The sequence below is a fragment of the Zootoca vivipara genome, chromosome 16 (genome assembly GCF_963506605.1).
Source record: "Zootoca vivipara chromosome 16, rZooViv1.1, whole genome shotgun sequence".
Taxonomy (NCBI): domain Eukaryota; kingdom Metazoa; phylum Chordata; class Lepidosauria; order Squamata; family Lacertidae; genus Zootoca; species Zootoca vivipara.
In genome coordinates, this window is record NC_083291.1 from 19233517 (window position 1) to 19254424 (window position 20908).

General features: G+C 42.3%; 1 protein-coding gene across 2 annotated transcripts in view; it reads right to left on the bottom strand.

Annotated features, from left to right (window-relative positions):
- The window catches only part of DNAH6 (dynein axonemal heavy chain 6), a 122308-nt gene that overhangs the window by 71559 nt on the left and 29841 nt on the right, over positions 1-20908 (bottom strand). For both annotated transcript variants that reach the window (XM_035141062.2, XM_035141059.2), the window contains 14 exons: positions 19284-19409; positions 19045-19200; positions 16557-16718; positions 15286-15423; positions 15023-15190; positions 14230-14378; positions 13542-13649; positions 10456-11011; positions 10181-10303; positions 8837-9019; positions 8001-8144; positions 2613-2834; positions 1865-2012; positions 520-677 (listed from right to left, as the gene is read on the bottom strand). In XM_035141062.2, the coding sequence (XP_034996953.2) occupies positions 520-677; positions 1865-2012; positions 2613-2834; positions 8001-8144; positions 8837-9019; positions 10181-10303; positions 10456-11011; positions 13542-13649; positions 14230-14378; positions 15023-15190; positions 15286-15423; positions 16557-16718; positions 19045-19200; positions 19284-19409 (2541 nt within the window). The remainder of the gene's footprint in view (positions 1-519; positions 678-1864; positions 2013-2612; positions 2835-8000; positions 8145-8836; positions 9020-10180; positions 10304-10455; positions 11012-13541; positions 13650-14229; positions 14379-15022; positions 15191-15285; positions 15424-16556; positions 16719-19044; positions 19201-19283; positions 19410-20908) is intronic.

Here is a 20908-nt window from a genome sequence, read left to right on the forward strand (position 1 = left end):
TCCAAAGAAAGGTGGGGAGGCCTTTTTTGGAACTAAAGGGGGGTATTGTCATCAAAAACTGAAATGTGTGAGGGAAAGGATGAGCAAGCGAATGCTGGAATGTGAAGCGTGTGCTTTTCCAGAGAACCATGAGAGAAAGACAGAACAACATGTACACAGGAGCTATTGCTATAACTGTTGAGGACAGAGGAAGGAGAGAAAGCTAAGAAAGTTGCTATGCCTTGTGATTAAACCAGTGAAAGCCAGCAGAAGGAAGTGCTGCCATATATTGACATAACTGACCCTTTGCTTCCCTTTGTTTGGAAGTGTGCCATCCCTCAACTACTTGATGGTTGAGTTCGTGTCGCACTCTCCTTGCAACTCTCCTGTTCAACTGACAATTGGAGTCTGGATCTTACTGGCGCTACAGGCTGAACCCACAGGGTATTGGGGGGTATGGAACCTCAATACTTTCCCAACAGAACAGATGGTACTCAGATTATAGCATTCACTGTCACAACCAGCTGAAAGCAGACTTGCCTGTATTTCCTTCCAAAACAGTTTATCTCTGTCGTAAAACCCTCCAAAGTCTTGATACTGTCGTAGTAGCTCAATAGGGGGCTGAGAACCATAACGATCCAATTTAGGCATGTTTAGATCGTCTACAAAAATGACAACTCTTTTTGTCCCTGGTGCTCCTAAACAACAGAAGAGCAGACAAGCCACTGCTGGTAAATTCTCCCCAAATACCAAAATTAATACACAATAGCACTGAGTTTTTTACACTTCAGAAATTAGCAGGCTTCCAATGCTGTTAAACTGAAACAACAGTTAAACTGAAATGGACCACTGATTATTTCAGGTCTTTAATTTTCTTAATATTTGCCATAGTTGACTAAGAAAATTAAAGACCTGAATAATGTGGCAGAATGGCTAAAATATTACAGAAGTAAACATAAATGCCAAAATACAGGCTGATTGTTGTCCTAATGTTGAAAGCAACATAATCCTTTCTGGATGAATATGCAGTGATGTGTGAAAAACAATGCTGATTTTCAATTAGCCTGCATTGCATGAAACTTTTTTTCCTTTACTGGAACCCCTAGTTTTGATCCAAGTTCTCTTTTAAGCAATTTTCATCCAAAGCCCTACTCAGATCTCAGGTGTGGGTGTTCAGTATATTTGATGTGACTGTGTTCTTAGATAATGCACTTGATTCAGATTTAGCCCTAAGTAAAGCAAATTTTATATTATTGTACAATTTATAGGAGGGAGATATATGTATCAGTGGCAGGGCATGGCGTAGTATGATGTACAGGAAGGAGCAAAAGAGGATGAACGAAACACGTCCACATCAACTTTAGGTCAAAATATTGTTTCACTTTTCATTAGAGTATGTGAAGATGTGTTGCATTTCCCAAATGTCAATGCTGCCCTCCTGTGTTAAACTGAATGGAGTACATCAGATTATAGCCTACATCAGGTACTGTATAGGGAAGCTCTGGCTCTCCAGTTGTTGCTGAACTAAAATTTCCATAATCCCAGGACATGTTCCGTGCTTGATGGGAGTTATAGTTCAGCAGTATCAGGAAGGACAAAGATTCCTCATCCCAGGCCTACATTTAACTAAAACCAAGAGATTTAAAACTGAAGAACTCTGAATCGTCTTTTTTTTCCCTGCAGCTTCCAGGTGTAATTATTTAGCCTTATCTCTGGGAGAATTCTTCTCCATAATTCTGTAGGAAAACCATAGGTAATTTGGGAAAATTTACTTTGCACTAACCTGCTGTGGAGTGTTGTTGAAATCAGTAAAAAGAATGAAGAGTTGATTACAAGAAATACAGCCAACACAATTCAGACAACAAAATATATTAAACCTCTTTACCTAAAATATTTTTCCTTTTCTTTTCTAATTTGGATTCAATAATCTCCTGTGTCCTTATAGATGAAGTCTGAGCAGAGAAATTTAGGTAAACAGGAACATAACCAGCTTCCTCTTGTATTCGGTTTAGCAGAGCCCTTGCAACTACAGACTTCAAATGACAAAAAAAAAGTACAGCAAGCAACAATGCATTAAATGCACAAAAAATTACTGCAGTTATATTCAGAAATATTATTAGCTCCTCATAACGAGTCGAATTCTCCACTGGACTACACACAGAGAAATCTGGATTTGTTTTACAGAAGTTGAGAGGCTGTTCCCTGAACAAGTATTTTGAATTTATGCCACCAAAATTTACCACTATTAAGTTGCTAAGTCAGCTAGCTTGATGAGCTTTTTCATGGCCAGTGGATTTTTAAAAAATGTGCAATCTGAAAATTTTGATGGCTTGCTTTCCCAAAACATTAATCAAACTTGTTAAATAGCAAATTGTTTACAATGCATCATTTTGTTTTGGAACCTATTTACCCTCATCATTAGATTAGAAGATAATTAGAACATTACATAAGTAATTTATCCAGTGCCTCTCCCTACAACATTATCTACCTACTCTCCACTCTCTCAGGAATCTCTATAGACTTAATTAAAACAGTGCCTTAACTAATGTCCCCTAAAATTACTAATTAATAATTTTTGGGGGATTTATATAAATGATTCAACTATTTTGTTATGCAACCAAAAGAAATCTCACCTTGCCAACCCCAGTTATCCCTGTGAACAACACAGAATGTCTGACAGCTAGCAATTTTTCCATAAGAAAGCCATAGCGCACAGTATCGGTGGTAGGAACAAGCATTTCAAAAAATGGTACAGTGTGACTGTATTTAAATGTAGGTATAATTCGCTCCCAAGGATCCAGCCGCTTTGTCTCAAAATCAATGAAAAGACTCCACAAATCACCAGAAGTTGGAAGCTAGAAAGAAGAAATAATCACAGTCATCCTTGTCAAGAACTGGGAAGGATTGGCAAAAAGAACGACTGGTCTTACCTGAAGCGTAGATTTGATAGGTATCAAGTTGGGGAAACAGTTCTCTTTGTACAGGCATATAAGGGTTTTGAATTATTCTGTCACATACATGCATACCCTGTTCAGAATCTCTCCCTGATTTCTAGACGAATACATTGTGGACTACTCTTCCTTCAAGACAGGAGCTGACAATTATTAGTTTTGGGTGACAGGTAGAAGCAGGGGTTGGTGGAAGGTGTTATATATAAAATTGGATTCTGAATTTTAGAAATTTTAATATTTTAACGACTGTTTTACCAGCTGTATTTCCTCTCCAACCATTGTATAATAAAGCAAGACAGAAACTTTACAATTAAACAAATTCTTGGGCATCTTCCCACGATCATGAAGACCAGAGCTTTGTTTTAAAGTGAAAGCCCTTCAAAAGGCACTCCATGTTAGAGCCCAAACTGCACATTGTGAATCGCAATAGAAGTCATTGCTGCTAATTGCATTTATTTGTTACTTACTGCATAAAATGCCTCAAAGTTTCATCACAAAGATATTAAAACACAATTGACACAAAGAGTGCATCCTTCAATAAAATAAAAAGGAGAAATCCTACCCCAACCTGCTAAAAGATGAACACAGGCTAGGGTATCATAATAATATATAACCCCAATTAAGAGCCAAACACCTGGGTGGACAGGAATGTTGCTGCTTGGTGCCTAAATCTGATAAAGCGATTTCCTGTTCCTGGGGAGGTGACAGTTGCGGGCTGGGAGCAAGCCCTCCCCACACGCATGGGGCGGGATAGCCCCTGCGCCATTGGATGGTCCTTGGCCATGTCATCCTTAGGCCATCCAATCTGAATGGTCCGGGGGCGTGGTGTGGGCTATTTAAACTGCCCACGGCAGAGGACCTGCCCGTTTTTCTCCTTGCTCGGTCAGTTCTCCCTCCCTCCCTTAGGTTAGGCTCTTTATTTCTTGACCTTGCTATGGATCTCAATTGGTCGCCTTGGTTGTCCAAGGGGCCTGGTAGGATTTTTTTTTCCACTTCGCAAACTGGCACCGGCCATTTGGTTTTTCACCTACCTCGCAGAAAATCGCCACAACTTTGTAAGATTTGGCGCTTAGGGATTGGAGTCTTAGGTTGAAGGGGAGGGGAGGTAGTGGCCATCACCTGTTGTTGTTTAGTCGTTTAGTCGTGTCCGACTCTTTGTGACCCCATGGACCATAGCACGCCAGGCACTCCTGTCTTGCACTGCCTCCCGCAGTTTGGTCAAACTCATGTTCGTAGCTTCGAGAACACTGTCCACCCATCTTGTCCTCTGTCGTCCCCTTCTCCTAGTGCCCTCAATCTTTCCCAACATCAGGGTCTTTTCCAAGGATTCTTCTCTTCTCATGAGGTGGCCAAAGTATTGGAGCCTCAGCTTCACGATCTGTCCTTCCAGGGAGCACTCAGGGCTGATTTCCTTAAGAATGGATAGGTTTGATCTTCTTGCAGTCCATGGGACTCTCAAGAGTCTCCTCCAGCACCATAATTCAAAAGCATCAATTCTTCGACGATCAGCCTTCTTTATGGTCCAGCTCTCACTTCCATACATCACTACTGGGAAAACCATAGCTTTAACTATACGGACCTTTGTCGGCAAGGTGATGTCTCTGCTTTTTAAGATGCTGTCTAGGTTTGTCATTGCTTTTCTCCCAAGAAGCAGGCGTCTTTTAATTTCATGACTGCTGTCACCATCTGCAGTGATCAAGGAGCCCAAGAAAGTAAAATCTCTCACTGCCTCCATTTCTTCCCCTTCTATTTGCCAGGAGGTGATGGGACCAGTGGCCATGATCTTGGTTTTTTTGATGTTGAGCTTCAGACCATATTTTGCGCTCTCCTCTTTCACCCTCATTAAAAGGTTCTTTAATTCCTCCTCGCTTTCTGCCATCAAGGTTGTGTCATCTGCATATCTGAGGTTGTTGATATTTCTTCCGGCAATCTTAATTCCGGCTTGGGATTCATCTAGTCCAGCCTTTCGCATGATGAATTCTGCATATAAGTTAAATAAGCAGGGAGACAATATACAACCTTGTCGTACTCCTTTCCCAATTTTGAACCAATCAGTTGTTCCATATCCAGTTCTAACTGTAGCTTCTTGTCCCACATAGAGATTTCTCAGGAGACAGATGAGGTGATCAGGCACTCCCATTTCTTTAAGAACTTGCCATAGTTTGCTGTGGTCGACACAGTCAAAGGCTTTTGCATAGTCAATGAAGCAGAAGTAGACGTTTTTCTGGAACTCTCTAGCTTTCTCCATAATCCAGCGCATGTTTGCTATTTGGTCTCTGGTTCCTCTGCCCTTTCGAAATCCAGCTTGCACTTCTGGGAGTTCTCGATCCACATACTGCCTAAGCCTGCCTTGTAGAATTTTAAGCATAACCTTGCTAGCGTGTGAAATGAGCGCAATTGTGCGGTAGTTGGAGCATTCTTTGGCACTGCCCTTCTTTGGAATTGGGATGTAGACTGATCTTCTCCAATCCTCTGGCCATTGCTGAGTTTTCCAAACTTGCTGGCATATTGGGTGTAGCACCTTAACAGCATCATCTTTTAAAATTTTAAATAGTTCAGCTGGAATATCATCACTTCCACTGGCCTTGTTATTAGCAGTGCTTTCTAAGGCCCATTTTACTTCACTCTCCAAGATGTCTGGCTCAAGGTCAGCAACCACACTACCTGGGGTGTACGAGACCTCCATATCTTTCTGGTATAATTCCTCTGTGTATTCTTGCCACCTCTTCTTGATGTCTTCTGCTTCTGTTAGGTCCTTACCACTTTTGTCCTTTATTATGGTAATCTTTGTACGAAATGTTCCTTTCATATCTCCAATTTTATTGAACAGATCTCTGGTTTTCCCCATTCTATTGTTTTCCTCTATTTCTTTGCATTGCTCATTTAAGAAGACCCTCTTGTCTCTCCTTGCTGTTTTTTGGAAATCTGCATTCAGTTTCCTGTATCTTTCCCTATCTCCCTTGCATTTTGCTTGCCTCCTCTCCTCCGCTATTTGTAAGGCCTCATTGGATAGCCATTTTGCTTTCTTGCATTCCCTTTTCCTTGGGATGGTTTTCGTTGCTGCCTCCTGTATAATGTTACGAGCCTCCATCCATAGTTCTTCAGGCACTCTGTCCACCAAATCTAAATCCTTAAACCTGTTCCTCACTTCCACTGTGTATTCATAAGGGATTTGATTCAGATTGTATCTTACTGGCCCAGTGGTTTTTCCTACTTTCCTCAGTTTAAGCTGGAATTTTGCTATAAGAAGCTGATGATCTGAGTTACAGTCAGCTCCAGATCTTGTTTTTGCTGATTGTATAGAGCTTCTCCATCTTTGGCTGCAGAGAATATAATCAATCTGATTTCGATGCTGCCCATTTGGTGATATCCATGTGTAGAGTCGTCTCTTGTGTTGTTGGAAGAGAGTGTTTGTGATGACCAGCTTGTTCTCTTGACAGAACTCTATTAGCCTTTGCCCTGCTTCATTTTGAACTCCAAGGCCAAACTTGCCAGTTGTTCCTTTTATCTCTTGATTCCCTACTTTAGCATTCCAATCCCCTGTAATGAGAAGAACATCCTTCTTTGGTGTCATTTCTAGAAGTTGTTGTAGGTCTTCATAGAATTGGTCAATTTCACTTTCTTCAGCACCGGTAGTTGGTGCATAAACTTGGATTACTGTGATGTTAAAAGGTCTGCCTTGGATTCGTATCGAGATCATTCTGTCATTTTTGAGATTGCATCCCATTACAGCTTTTGCCATTCTTTTGTTGACTATGAGGGCCACTCCATTTCTTCTACAGGATTCTTGCCCACAGTAGTAGATATGATAGTCACCCGAACTGAATTCGCCCATTCCCTTCCATTTTAGTTCACTGATGCCCAGGATGTCGATATTTATTCTTGTCATCTCATTTTTGACCACATCCAGCTTACCTCCACTCATGGTTCTTACATTCCAGGTTCCTATGCAATATTTTTCTTTGCAGCATCGGACTTTCCTTTCGCTTCCAGGCATATCCGCAACTGAGCGTCCTTTCGGCTTTGGCCCAGCCGCTTCATCAGCTCTGAATCTACTTGTACTTGTCCTCCGCTCTTCCTCAGTAGCATGTTGGACGCCTTCCGACCTGAGGGGCTCATCTTCCAGCGTCATAACTTTTATATGCCTGTTGTCTTTGTCCATGGAGTTTTCTTGGCAGGGATACTGGAGTGGCTTGCCAGTTCCTTCTCCAGGTGGATCACGTTTAGTCAAAACTCTCCACTATGACCTGTCCATCTTGGGTGGCCCTGCATGGCATAGCTCATAGCTTCTCTGAGTTATTCAAGCCCCTTCGCCACGACAAGGCATTGATCCATGAAGGCCTTCACCTACCCTTCCTAATTCAAGGGTATTCCGTTAAAGGAGTCCGGGGGGGGCGTGGTCTCTGTCTTAAGCCCCAGATGGGGGCTAGGGCTATGGCACGACCCCTAGCGGTGACCCTGGCACAGTTCCTAGTTGATGTGCATCAGCAGGGCTCCCCCTACTGGTGGTTAATCCTTCCAAGACTCCTGTAGATAGACAGGAGTCAGATATAGTTGTGTGGTTTCCAATGCCTAAGCCAATACCACTCACATTCTGTAACCAATAAAGTTGTGGCCTTTTTCGCCCATTAACCTAAAATACTGTTTCGTGTGTCTTTATTCCACTTCCCGGGTGGGTCTGGGACCTTGCCACACAATGGCACCAGGCATATCTTTCTCCAAAAGGCCTCCCACAATCAGGAAGCCACCACTGAGAAGGCCTGTTGCCACCCTCTGCACCTCCCTCAGAGGGGACATGGGTGATAAACATAGGGTCCAGTTACAAAGATTCATGGATATTCCTTCACACCTGGAATTTGTGAATGAATTTTGTAGGTCACAAAAAACTGGGTTTAGCTACCCAATTAAAAAATAAATTGTTTGCAGGGCATGTTTGACTCCAAAAGCACTTGTAGAAGTGCCTCTATTCCAGGGTGTATTCAAAGAAAAATTCTTCCTGCTCTTCCAGATTATGCTGCTCTCACAATCACTATAAATGAAAATGTGTAAGCAATGTAGTATGCTTCATACCTTGGCATCTGGGTTATCTTCAAACTGCTGTCTTATAAATGTATCAAAACCATCCCAACAGTTCTCTGTTAAATTTCCACCAACTGACCACAAATAACAGAAAACAAAAGTCTGGCATACAAGAGAATTTAACCTAGATTGTTCCTGTACAAAGAAGAAAAGGAAAATAAATACTTTTTTAAAAAATACATGCACTATTTCCCCCATACCAAATTAACATACAGAAAACTCCAGCAATCTGAATAAGGTAAATTTAAAATTCTCTTTCCTAAAAAAATAATATGCTATTATACCTTAGCAGGTATAAGCAACACAGATATGATATTTTCTGTTTAACTTGATTTTAGATACTTTCCTGTGTGAGGGTTTTTCTGATGGGCTTATCATTTAATACGTTTTTGATTAAGAAACCTGAGCTGCAACAACTCTCTTGAACTCCCATCCACAAGATGGAGTTTCAGATGCCTGGTCAAAACTGTTCTTTGTTTTTGCTTGTTTTTAGGAGGCCTTTGCATCCTGAATGCTTTTAAGATGATCTAAAAATATATATTTTTAACTGGGATTTTAATTTTTTGAGAAAAACTTGCATGCATGAGCAGCACCATGTTCACAATAAACTGCTAAGTGGAATCACCCATCCAACAACACACACACACACACACACACACAGAGAGAGAGAGAGAGAGAGAGAGAGAGAGAGAGAGAGAGAGAGAGATTAAGTTATAAAGGGAATTATCTGGGAAGACCCACATAGAAATAGTTATTTAAAAGAATAACAGGATATTGATACTGCGGCCTTCCCCCATAATCTACAGACACAAGGTAAACAGCTATACCATTGACATATTGGGCCCTCCCTTTCCAAGGAGCAGCGATTCCAGTAAACAGCAGAGAGCTGTAACTTTGCTGATGTCCACTTGAGCTATAGCTTGCGTACACTTTTTGTGAACATATTTCAGGCCGCCTTCAACGTAATGGCAAAACAAGTCAAACAAGTATGTTCTTGTTTCCTCATTGATCTAAAAAAACAGAATAAATATTTGTACACAGTTACTATCTTATCCCACTTTGAGAAGTAAGTACAGCTCCTAAGATGAAAGCATCTTTGACATATTAATCCATATGTGAAACATAGAATTCCCGCTCACCCCCTCCCTTGCGTGGGCGGGGTTTGCAACAGTGCGCGGGCTCCTGGGACCTTGTACCCACCTTGTTACAGGGAGCCCATTGCCCCGCCCCCTTATCGGCAGGCCTATGGGCGGCCAGCTAGGGGTGGGGCAAGGACCAGCAAAGGGCCGGTGCTCTTTTGCCCAGGGTCACTTGTTCTTCTTTCCAGGTTCACCTGCCCAACCCTCCCTACATATAACATGGTCTTCTTTTGCAGGCTAACCTCTTGCTTTACAGGTCAGTGGGCGCTGCTATGGTCGTAAGATGGTTGCTGTATTCAGAACCGGGAACGAATTTTCCTGCATTGGCAGGTTTCACCTTCCCCATAGCATCTCATCACAACTTTGGCGATTTTAGCCCTTGGTCAGTATTCTATAGTCTATCTGTGAGTCGGGGGCAACATACTGATGCACCCCCATGCAGGGCCCATTAAAGGGTTGATTGCGGGAGTCACTGGCCCTACAGCGGTGGCATATAGGTCAAACTCCTGGCTAGATGAAGTGGAAGGGCATGCTGGGTAAGTTCACGCTTTCCAGTCCCCTCCCACAACACCTGATTGCCTTGTGCATCCTCAGCCCAGGTCGGGCATGAGAGGGATACCTTCCAAGGCCTAAGCCAAGGTTCCTACACCTAAAAATAAATAAAGTAGTGCCCTAATTTAAACCCATACATTGTTGTCATGTCTCATCTCTTGGGGTTGTGGTGGGCTCCGGGAACAGGATTTTAGCGCAATGGCTTGCAAATCACTTTCTCCAGTACTGCAGTGCCCCATGCTGACCGACATGGAGCAAAAACAAAGCTACTGAGAAACTAGAGGGTGCGAGCATGTTTGAAAGCCTGCAGAAGTATTAAAAATTTATTTTTTTAAATACTGCTCCAAGAAGCAACCTTTGCCTCCTGCCCACAGCCCCAATGAGGTTTTAGGATGCTCAGCACCACAGAGTGTTGGGTGTCAGTTAAAAAGAACAAGGAAAGTTTTCCCTTTTGGTTAAAAGTGCTTTTGCAAAACCTACTCTGTCTTCAAGGCCTGCCATCCATGTCTTCACATATGGGATCCACTTCAGTTCCTCAGGATCAATGTAGACCATTCCGCATCGGCTAACTGTGGCAGGTGAAGCAACCCTCAAGTCTTCCACCTGAAAGTCATGTATATTGCATATTTCTGCTTCAGTATATAAATTTAAAAAGCCACAAGCAAAGATGCAAATAAATAGTGTGATATCTTTGTTCCAGTTATGCACTGAATGAAGAATTAGAAAAAACATTTGAACTTGAGAAAGAAAAGTACCTCAAACATCATGTGAATGTATGGTGTGAGTTTGATTCTTTCGCTGTTAGCCAGGCAAAGCATCTTGTTATCATCCAAAACGGTGTTTAGGTTTTCAATCCATAAGGCGTCCACAGGTCCATCACTGATGATCCATTTATGATCTTCAGAGGTGTCAACCACAGCAGCTCGAACGCTAAGAGCCATCAGGCCATCTTTCCACTCCAAAGTTAAATTGTTAACCTCGCCATATAGTTCACCCATTGTAATTGATTTAGGGTTCAGAACATATGTTTTAACAGGCTGGTAGAAAGGGTTTTCCTCACCCGCTTCATGCAAAGCTTCAAGGCTATCTGCCAGAACTTGGTAAACTGTAGTTTTTCCACCTCCGGTTGGTCCAACGAGCATGACACCATGCCTTACCAACATTGTTTCAAAAAGTTGTATGACTTTATGAACCATGGTATCTTCAGCCTGTAATCCTTTGGAAAGCATGACATCTATTATTGTTGACTGTAGAGTTCCATAGTCATGCTCTGGTATTATGACTCCAGGAAAGAGGTCGGATATAATCCCACTAAAATAAATGAAAGAAAAAGCTTTCTTTGATTATTTGAAGTATTTGTATCCCATCTCTCCTACCCTCAAGACAATACTTAAACAACGAAACAGAACAATAACCCAGATTTTATGCAGCAAAGAAGACAGATTTGAGCTTACCTGTGAATCCCCATTCTGTCCATTGTGGACTCTACAATATATTCAGTTTCATCAACCAATTTCTCCTTTACTAGGAGGTAAGTAGACTGTTCCCACCCTGGAACCACAGGAAAGGGGGATTCCTAAGCAAACTCAAATTCCCCCTTTCTTCCATGGATCCAGGATGGGGCAATCTTGCAAGTAAGTATGCATCAAAGCAATGTACATCAACAGTGTGACTGACTTCGGGAGATGCTGCCTTTGGGGAAAGGGACCTCCCAAAGGTAGCATCTGTTGATGTGTACAGCAGGTGCAGGACTGACCTCCACATGCTGACCCTGCAGTTTTCCATAGAGGAGAGTTGGTTGTACTCTAGGGAGTAAGCAATACTACTCTCAGAGACTTCCACTCTTTGGGCGTGATATAGTACTTCAGCCACATGGAGATGGTTGAAGTGGGCTACTTTACTCCGAGGGAAGACTAGGGTTGACTGAAGGAAACAAATATGGCTTCGCTGGAGTCATTGGTTCTGGAAATATAAACATTAAGGGTCCTCTTCCTTTTGCTTGGATGGAATGGCCGAGGTCAGTAAGACAGTTTACTCTGAACAGTGGAAACTGGAGCTGATCTCTGGAATAAAGGCAGAATCTGTCTTTGGTAGACTTAAATAATGAAAACAGCAGGATGGCAGAGTATCAGATCCTGCTAAATAGGAAGGCACGCTTGTAACTGTGACAACAGCTCCATCTGGTACGCAGGCTGAGACCCTACCTGCCTACAGTCTGCCTCACCAGAGTGGTGCATCGTCTAGTTATCTCCTGCTTGAACTACCACAGTGCGCTTTACATGGGGCTACTTTTGAAGGTGACCCGGAAACTACAACTAATCCAGGATGCGGCAGCTAGACTGGTGACTGCAAGTGGCTGCCAAGACCATACAACACTGGTCCTGAAGGACCTACATTGGCTCCTAGTACATTTCCGAGCATAATTCGAAGTGTTGGTACTGACCTTTAAAGCCCTAAACAGCCTCAGCCCAGTATACCTGAAGGAGCGTCTCCACCCCCATCATTCAGCATGGACACCGAGGTCCAGTTCCGAGGGCCTTCTGGCGGTTCCCTCATTGTGAGAAGTGAGGTTACAGGGAACCAGGCAGAGGGCCTTCTCGATAGTGGAACACCCTCCCATCAGATGTCAAGGAAATACTGTAAACAACTATCTGGCTTTTAAAAGACATCTGAAGGCAACCCTGTTTAGGGAAGTTTTAAATGTTTGATGCTTTGTCGTTTTTAATATTCTGTTGGGAGCCGCCCAGAGTGACTGGAGAAACCTAGCCAGATGGGTGGGGTGTAAATAATACAACATCATCATCATCATCACTACTACTACTATAACAGCTTGACTAAGTTGCTGAGCCAGAGTTGCCTGGTTTATTGAGCGGTGATTAGGATGACTTCTCTATTTCTGCAAAGAGCCCTGGGAACAAGGTGTTTGGGAAGGTGTAAAGTCGACTTTTTGGTTCATCCTAAACCAAGGTATCTGTACTACAGGCTCAACATGATATGAAGAGACAAAGAATTAAAAAAACCCCCAAAATTCCCTAAAGTCATGAATCTTTATTTAGCCAAACAATTGTTACTCTGACTGGTCAAGTGATCTGCTAAGCCAGATCATCATTGTACTATATTATAACTGTAATATAATAATCTCAGGGACTGGCTGGATGATGGGGAATGGTGGGCGGCTCAAGCCGGAGAACCCCATAGGGGAGCCTCAGAAGAGAAAGACTCAGAGGCAGGGGAGCAGTGATGGGACATTGAAGACAGGTCAGAGGATGAAAGGGGGGGGGCAGATTGGTTGCTTGCTGAACAAGCAACAGGCTTGAGTGAGAGAGAGGAAGAAGAGGCAGAAAACACTGCAGACATAGGACAGGCAGCTGAGGAGGAGGTGGGGGCTGAGGCTGCAACAGATTCACACGAGCTTGTCAGTCCTGCTGTATTCAGCTCCCCTCCTCCCTTGTCTCCAAGGTCTCAGAGAGTTTTGCATGTAGCAGACCAAAGAAAGCAGAGGGGCTCCTTCCCAACAGAGTTTAAGGCTGCAGGGAAAACCGCCAGATGGGAAGGAGACTTAGGGGGGAGCCCTGAGCTGGTGTCAGCAGGCAGCAGTAGCCTGAATGGGGGCTAATAAACTGAGTCTGAATCCTAGCAAACATTTTTTTATGTTATAAACAAGTACTGTAAGTTTAAGTATTCAAACTGTTGAAAATGGTTGTGTAGTTAATTTCTATTGTCATGTAATAATTATCTTATAGCATCTCTACTGGAAATAAAGCAAGAGTCATATTCACTTATGGAAAAATAAAGATTCCATGATTAATTAAAGAAAATGCTAATTTACTAAGAAATGTACCTGAACAAAACAGCATCATCTGTAAGAAATTTTGGAAGGTTGGAATCTCGTAATGCTCTTATTAATACAACATCCTCATTCAGATTTGGATTTTCTCTCTTTAGTGACCTACAATTATAGAAACATTTTTTAGCATATATTAACAGCATTATTATTACCAATAAAATTTATTTTTCAAAAATGGGTGTGCATATTTTGGTTGGAGAACTGCATCATTAAATCTGCAGAAATGCAACTATGGAAGAAAGCTACATTTCAGTTTATATATTGGTTTACAGCATGTGGATTAAATAGGCTCACATTAAAATGTGAACAAATTTCTCTCCCTGCCCCACCCTATCTCTAGCTCCACATAACCAGCAGCAGTCTCAATTCCTGCAGCATCAAGATATTTTCACATATACAGTCCACAGAGGTTTATCTCAGTAGTTAAGAGAAACAATCAGTGCTAGAGCTTTAATGCCACAAAGAACTTTGAATTTTTAACAGCCCATATCTGCAAAAAATATATACAATTTAGATACAATAGTAGTAGTGTGGCGGTTTTTTATTTAAAGCAAATGGGGCAAATAAATAAGATGTATATATTTCGAAGTTGGGTAAGTAAATAAAATGTTTATATGTTGGGCATGTTGATAAGTGAATATCCAAATTACAATTATATCTCATGCAGTATGCAGATTCTTACCCAGCCATGACCAAAACAGATTTGACAGCTCTCATTCCAAAATCATAGTGGTCCTGTTGAGAAAGCTGCTCACTACACAGTTTGTACATCTGCGTCATCTTTCTTGCAAGTGTTTTACTTGATTCAAATCCTTCTGAATACAAAATAACCTAAAGTACGAAAAAGGTATGTTGTGTGTTCTTACAAAAGAAAAGAAAGTTTAACTATCAGCAGAGCATCAACAAGTGTACAATGTGACTCCAAAAGAAGGCTCAACAATATGCACCTGAGATGGAACCATTGGTCTTATCCGAAAGGTATTTCTACTTGAGTGTAAAGATGAAATAAAGTGGGTTAGTGCTCCCCGCAGGGGTCAGCAAACTTTTTCAGCAGGGGGTGGGTCCACTGTCTGTCAGACCTTGTGGGCGGCCGTAGTATATTTTGAAAGAAAAAAAAATGAACAAATTCCTACGCCCCACAAATAATCCAGAGATGCATTTTAAATTAAAGCACACATTCTACTCATGCAAAAACACGCTGATTCCCGGACTGTCCGTGGGCTGTATTTAGAAGGCAATTGGGCTGGATCTGGCCCTCGGGCCTTAGTTTGCCTACCTATGCCCTAGTGCATAAACTAACTGTTGCAAAGAAGACATAATAATAGAAATATGAAAAAGAGATCCTGGGGTGGTTTCCCCCCCCCAATGTTCAACTATTGGCCCCCTGAAAGACAACTGTTCCAGTATGTTATTCCCACGTTGTAATTTTCTGCTCTCAAACACTTTCTGCAATCTCATATATATAAATAAGGTACCTCAGCAATCAAAGCATAGTTAGGAACCATCATTGAAAATGGCCTGAAAAGTGCTTTCAGATTGTCAGGTAATTCTGTCCGTCCAGCATAGCCAGGATTCATTGTAATGAAGGCCGCACAAGTCATCACCAATTTTATTTCACGTCCCTCAAACATAAACCGAGTAAGCTGTTTGAAAGAACAATTTAAGAACAATATTACATTGGGAAAATTATTAAGACCATGAAACAGAGCTTCTGTTATCCAGAAAACACAGAAATTACCTTAGCAGCCTTAGCGTTCCTAATGGTTATCAACTGTTGAGCAATAACAGATAGAACTTCAATATCAATTCGGTTGAATTCGTCAAAACAGCACCATGCTCCAGATTGCGCCAAGCCGCTGAAGAAACGCCCCATCATCTGGAACAATAGTTCACCTTAGTTAACATGTCTCAGTTATCTCTCTCCAAAAGCTGTAATTTCAGGCAATAAACTCTTAAGGCACAGAGTAAAAGGAGTGTATCTCTGTTGCTCACATGAGCACTAGTTTATGTCCTCAGTTCTCTCCTGGTAGTGAGAGGCCTGAACCAAATACTATATAATTCTGCTCTAAAACTGATACAGTTATACAATTTACTACAATGGTATGCTGAGATCCATAAATCATTAAACATAAAAATAACCATATTGACTTAGACAAACTATCACTGTTGTGGTTTGTGTAGCTTAAAGGTAAAGGGACCCCTGACCATTAGGTCCAGTCGTGACCGACTCTGGGGTTGCGGCGCTCATCTTGGGTTATTGGCCGAGGGAGCCGGCGTACAGCTTCCAGGTCATGTGGACAGCATAACAAAGCCGCTTCTGGTGAACCAGAGCAGCACATGGAAACACCGTTTTTAAGCTTTTAAGTTTTTAAAAGTTTTAAGCTACACGTGTAGCTTAAATATGGCTTAACTGCACACCTGAAGGTGACCAAGCTCACAAACCATAGTTGTGGCCAACAAACCAGGATTTGAAGTTAGCTTGGCTAATCTCTGCTTCAGTTAATTGTGGCTTATTGCTACATCTGAATGCTGTATCCTGCTTTAATGCTAGTTTGTTGTGGCTCTCTACACCTGCTGCCTGCCTGGATATGAAGACGCGAGGGAAGAGAGGACCATGAGCCAATTGAAATAGGTATCCTAAGTCCAGTGCCATGTGCAACATAGCTGGGTGCCAAGGGAATTTCATCTGGGATATATCCTAATTAGCGACAGTTGCTAGTTAGTTTATCAGTAAGGGCAGTGTTGGTTGTGAAGACACTCTTCCATTACAGTCATATTGCCAACAGTCATTGATGGTACAGTCATACTGGGGGGTGGGATTAAGCACAGGTTATATTTCCTCTCACAATCCCATACTTTACACCAACCATTAGCTCAGCATCCAATGCTTATTGCAGTGTGTGAAAATAATATTTGTTAATGGAAATTACAAATTTCAGGAACTTCATCAGCTCCTTTAGCATGAAATGCTACAGAACAATAAAGGTGTTCACATATCGTGCTCCATACCTTGTAATCCAAGCCATCTGAACAGTTAAACACAACACACTGGATGGCAAGTGCTTTTGCGAGGTCTTTGGTAGTTTCTGTTTTGCCAGTGCCAGCAGGTCCAGCTGGAGCTCCACCGAGGTCAAGTTGCAATGCTCCCATAAGGCAGAGGTAGCAACGATCCTGAGTCAAAGTGTAAAAAGTTATAAATGCATAGATACTGAACAGCGCTATGAAATTATGTCCTAATTAAAATAACACAATTGAACTGCAGTATAATCTTCAACAGTCTGCACATTCTGCTCCTAAAAGCTAATAGCTTTAGTACATATTAATTAGATCACTAAAAAAAAGCTCAGCCATTGGGAACATAATTCGCTGAAGAGATTTGACATATGGCACAACACCAGTAGAAAGTATTCCCACATGTACTTTCTATCAATAATGTACAATCCTAAATCACTATAGACCACGGTGTGCCAAATGACTTCTGGACCCCCGCAAAACCTTATGACGCTTGCCTCTACATTGCAACATGTAAATTAGGAGGAACGTCTGAGGATATGAATCAAACATCCAAGAGATAATCCTAGTCCAGCCCATTCAGAGGTTTTTTTGTTTTTTGTTTGGCCAAACCCAATACCTTGAATTGGGCCTGACATTAAACTGCTAACCAGTGCTGATCTTTTAAAAAGCTGGAATATGAAGATTCTTTTTTTTAAAATTATATTTTATTGATTTTATACAAAACAAAAACAAAAAACGAAAGATACAACATTACATATTTACCACTGGCTTCCACCCACCCTCCCTGGGCCCTCTTCTCCCACCAGAGGGACCCCCGAAAGGCAGGCAGCCGGCAGTGTTTCCTTTTATGGCTGGGTTTCTCCCCCACCCCTCCCTCCCCACCCCAGAATCCCCCCCTGCCACCGGGAGACTCCAAGAGAGGGAACGAAGAGGAGGGCATCCGTCCAGCCAATTTCCAAACAGAAAAAAGACAAACAAAAGAAAGAAGAAGAAAAAGGAAAAATGAAAGAAAAATGACTTCCCCAACCTCCCCCCTATCCCGATTTCCATTTTCAATTCTTATTTAACAGTATTCTTATTCCCATTCTATTTCTACAAGAAAAATTTTACCTTATATTATAAAAAACTGTCCCACTTTTTAAATCCTCTTTAATCAAACTAGCTTGATCTTTCTAAATCTTTTTCATAAACAAATCTGCTCATTACTTTTATTTTTGACCTGCCTATTTTTTATCCTCCAAAGCTCCTCTTTATTATTCTTATTTGTACAAATTAAAAATCATGATTTTCCCCCTCCCCGCCCCGATCACGGCCTTTCCCTTCCAGTCCAGTAAGTTCCAAAGTCGTCAGTCCAGTTGTCAGTCCTTTTTATCTGTCCTCAATAATTGATATTCAGTCTTCCTTCAACCCACCCCCTTCCTAACCTGTTTCAAAAACCAACCCCCTCTGTCTCCCCCTCCCCAGTTTTCTTTTCTTCTTTGGAATGTGAAGATTCTGACAAACACCTCAGCAATCAGGGAGTGGCATTGTGAACCAGCTGAAATTTCTGAAGTTACTGTTGAACGGTGCTGAAACTGCTCAGGATTCATGCACTAAGCAAGAGGGAAATCATAGGATCCAGTGAAATCAGCCTGGCACCTTCATTGACAGGCTTTCAGGCAAAAATGTACCTTTTACCCACACTTTAGATAGACTTTAGATAGACTGTGCTGTTTGCTGTTAGTGTGGTGCTGTAGCTTTCTGCTGCAGTTATGAGGGGGGTTTCTTTGTGTGTGTTTTTAATAAACTGCATGTGTAAATGTGTTTATATTTTTGTTACACTTAGGTTTTTAAACAAGTTATAAGTCACTTGCAGACCTTTTTGTATAAAAAGCAACCAACAAGCTTAAATAACAATAGCCAAAAAAGAGTTAATTCAAATAAATAATAATATTTAGAGCTTGTTCAAATCGTAATTTAATATGAGATGGTTAACTTTGTCCAAAATTTTGTGCATTGTTCAGCTATAGGTGGGGGCTGCTTTTGTGGAGCGTTGAAGGAGACATGAAGAAGCCCTGATTCCACTAATTCACTTATTTTGTGACCTCACCATCTTACTGGTCAAAACAGGCTTCCAAGCTATTGGCTGTGCTTCACAAACCTGCAAGAGCAGGCTGAACAGACATACTAGTGAAGCAACAAAAATTAGTTCCGTGGACAATGATGTCTCTACTGTGTCACCTTCAAATCTCCTTAAAACTATTATTAGTCTCCAGCCCCAGAGAAAGGTAATCATGAGTTGACAACTTATCCCTGCAGTAGCTTTCCCCGCCCCATAAACGTACATGATGCTGCAACACATGTTTATATGTCTATACAGAACGGGTTTCTTAAAGCAATGTTATGTAAAGGTGAACACTATTTGTTAGCAATATCTAACAGAAAGTTCCAGTTTTCTCTTACATTTTATACTACATGCATGAGGTTGAGGGCAAGGTCTTACCGTGAGTGGGGTTATCACTAATCTTGGACATGCACCCAAGTATTCGTAGGCATAAGTGTACTGGGATAAAGCCATTCTAGCTACACAGTTATCCAGATCCAGGTCCCAATAGTAACGCAGTTGCCTTTGCCAATCAAAGTTGTCAACAGAATCTACCTTTACAGAGAATATACAATGTTTATTAGATGTTGATTTTAAAATTGTAACTGCACAAATATCATTTAAAAACTGTAATGTACCTGCTGCTTTACAAGTTCGGTAACAATGTCTCTTGCGTGCACATCAATAGTTATGAGTGCTGTTATGATGTTTCTGTGGAGCTTGGGAAGGATGCCACGAACTAGTGAAGCCAATGCATTTAATCTCTATGAAAGGAGAAGAAATCACAATGTTAGGAAACATTTCCCTTTTTTTTTACTCAAGAAAGTAACGTTTCAAAATAAAAGTGCTCTATCTACTGCTAATGTAAGTAGATTTGTTCCAAAAGGGGGAGAAGGTGGTTATGAATATTTTCGTCAGCAATGACAAGTGGATCCGGGGTTAGGTAAAAACATTTTACTGCCCAAGGCAAAGGACAAGATGCTGATGACTGGATTAGCAGCTGAATGATAGGACAGCATCCTCCTGAGATCAGCAGACCAGCTTAGGAGGTACAGGCAAGCTGTCTTCCAACATCTTGCCACATCCGAGTTTAATCATACTATGTGTGTTAACTGGCTAACCAATTACAAAGTCAGTCTCTCTCTCTCTCTCTCTCTCTCTCTCTCTCTCTCTCTCTCTCTCTCTCTCTCTCTCTCTCTCTCTCTAAGATACTACTGGATGAATCTGATGGCATAAAAACTTATGCCATTGTTCATCTTTAAGGTCCCACAAGACACTCCTGCTTTTGGTGCAACAGACAGAGAAATCCTAACCACAGCCAGGGAGCAGCAGGATACAGGAGAGAACCAGACTGACCAGGACAGAAAGGAGGTGGGAGCAGGGGTGTAGGAAGGGGGAGCAGACCATCCCTGGTGCCCTCACTGAGGTGCACTGCCCACAACTCCCAAGCCTACCCCAAGCTGTCAGGGTATCTGCACTGCTTTGCCAGTGGCATTCCCCCCTTCCCCCTTCGTTTTGACAGCTTGGGGAAGGCTTGGGAGTTGCAGGCGGGCGGTGCACCGAATGTCCGCCTTGGGAGGCTGGCTCTGCCTCCGGCTGTAGGGCGCGCATGCCGCTCCAGGCAACCGTGCTGCTATCCCGAAGCTGGGAGGGCATTCTCCACGCCACACCCCCCCCCAGGGAGCGCACCCGCCCTGGGCAGCGTAGGCATATGCTCTGCCGCTGGGTGGGGGGGATATTTTTGTTGTGCTGCAATGCCAGGTCCAGATTACTATGGACAGCAGTTTCTCTTCTGACAGGGCAGAACCGGGAAGGGAGGGGTATGAATAAAAATCATTATTAATTATTATTAATTTTAGGGATCCCACCACATCAGGACCCCCATCCCCACCAGTGGCACTTCTCTCCACCAACAGAGGCAAGCATGTGGAAACCTATGTAGCATCTGCCTGAGCAGCAGCCTGGCCAGCTCCCAATGTCCCCCCCCTCATTCCTCCATGACCCCCACCCTTGCTAACCGTGTGTTCCGCCTGTATCGCCACACGCTCCAGCCCCCTCTCACTTGTTGCCCCTATCTCCCCACTGCCAGAGCATATCCCTATGCTTCGGTGTAGTGGGGAAGGTCAAGTGTTAAGTCGCAACCTCAAGATGCCCACACATTTCAACGTTGAAGAGAGTTTATTTACAGTAACAAAACACAACCAAGCCACAGGTCTCCAGCCCACTGCTCTCACGGACTTACGACTAGTCTGATGACTCATCT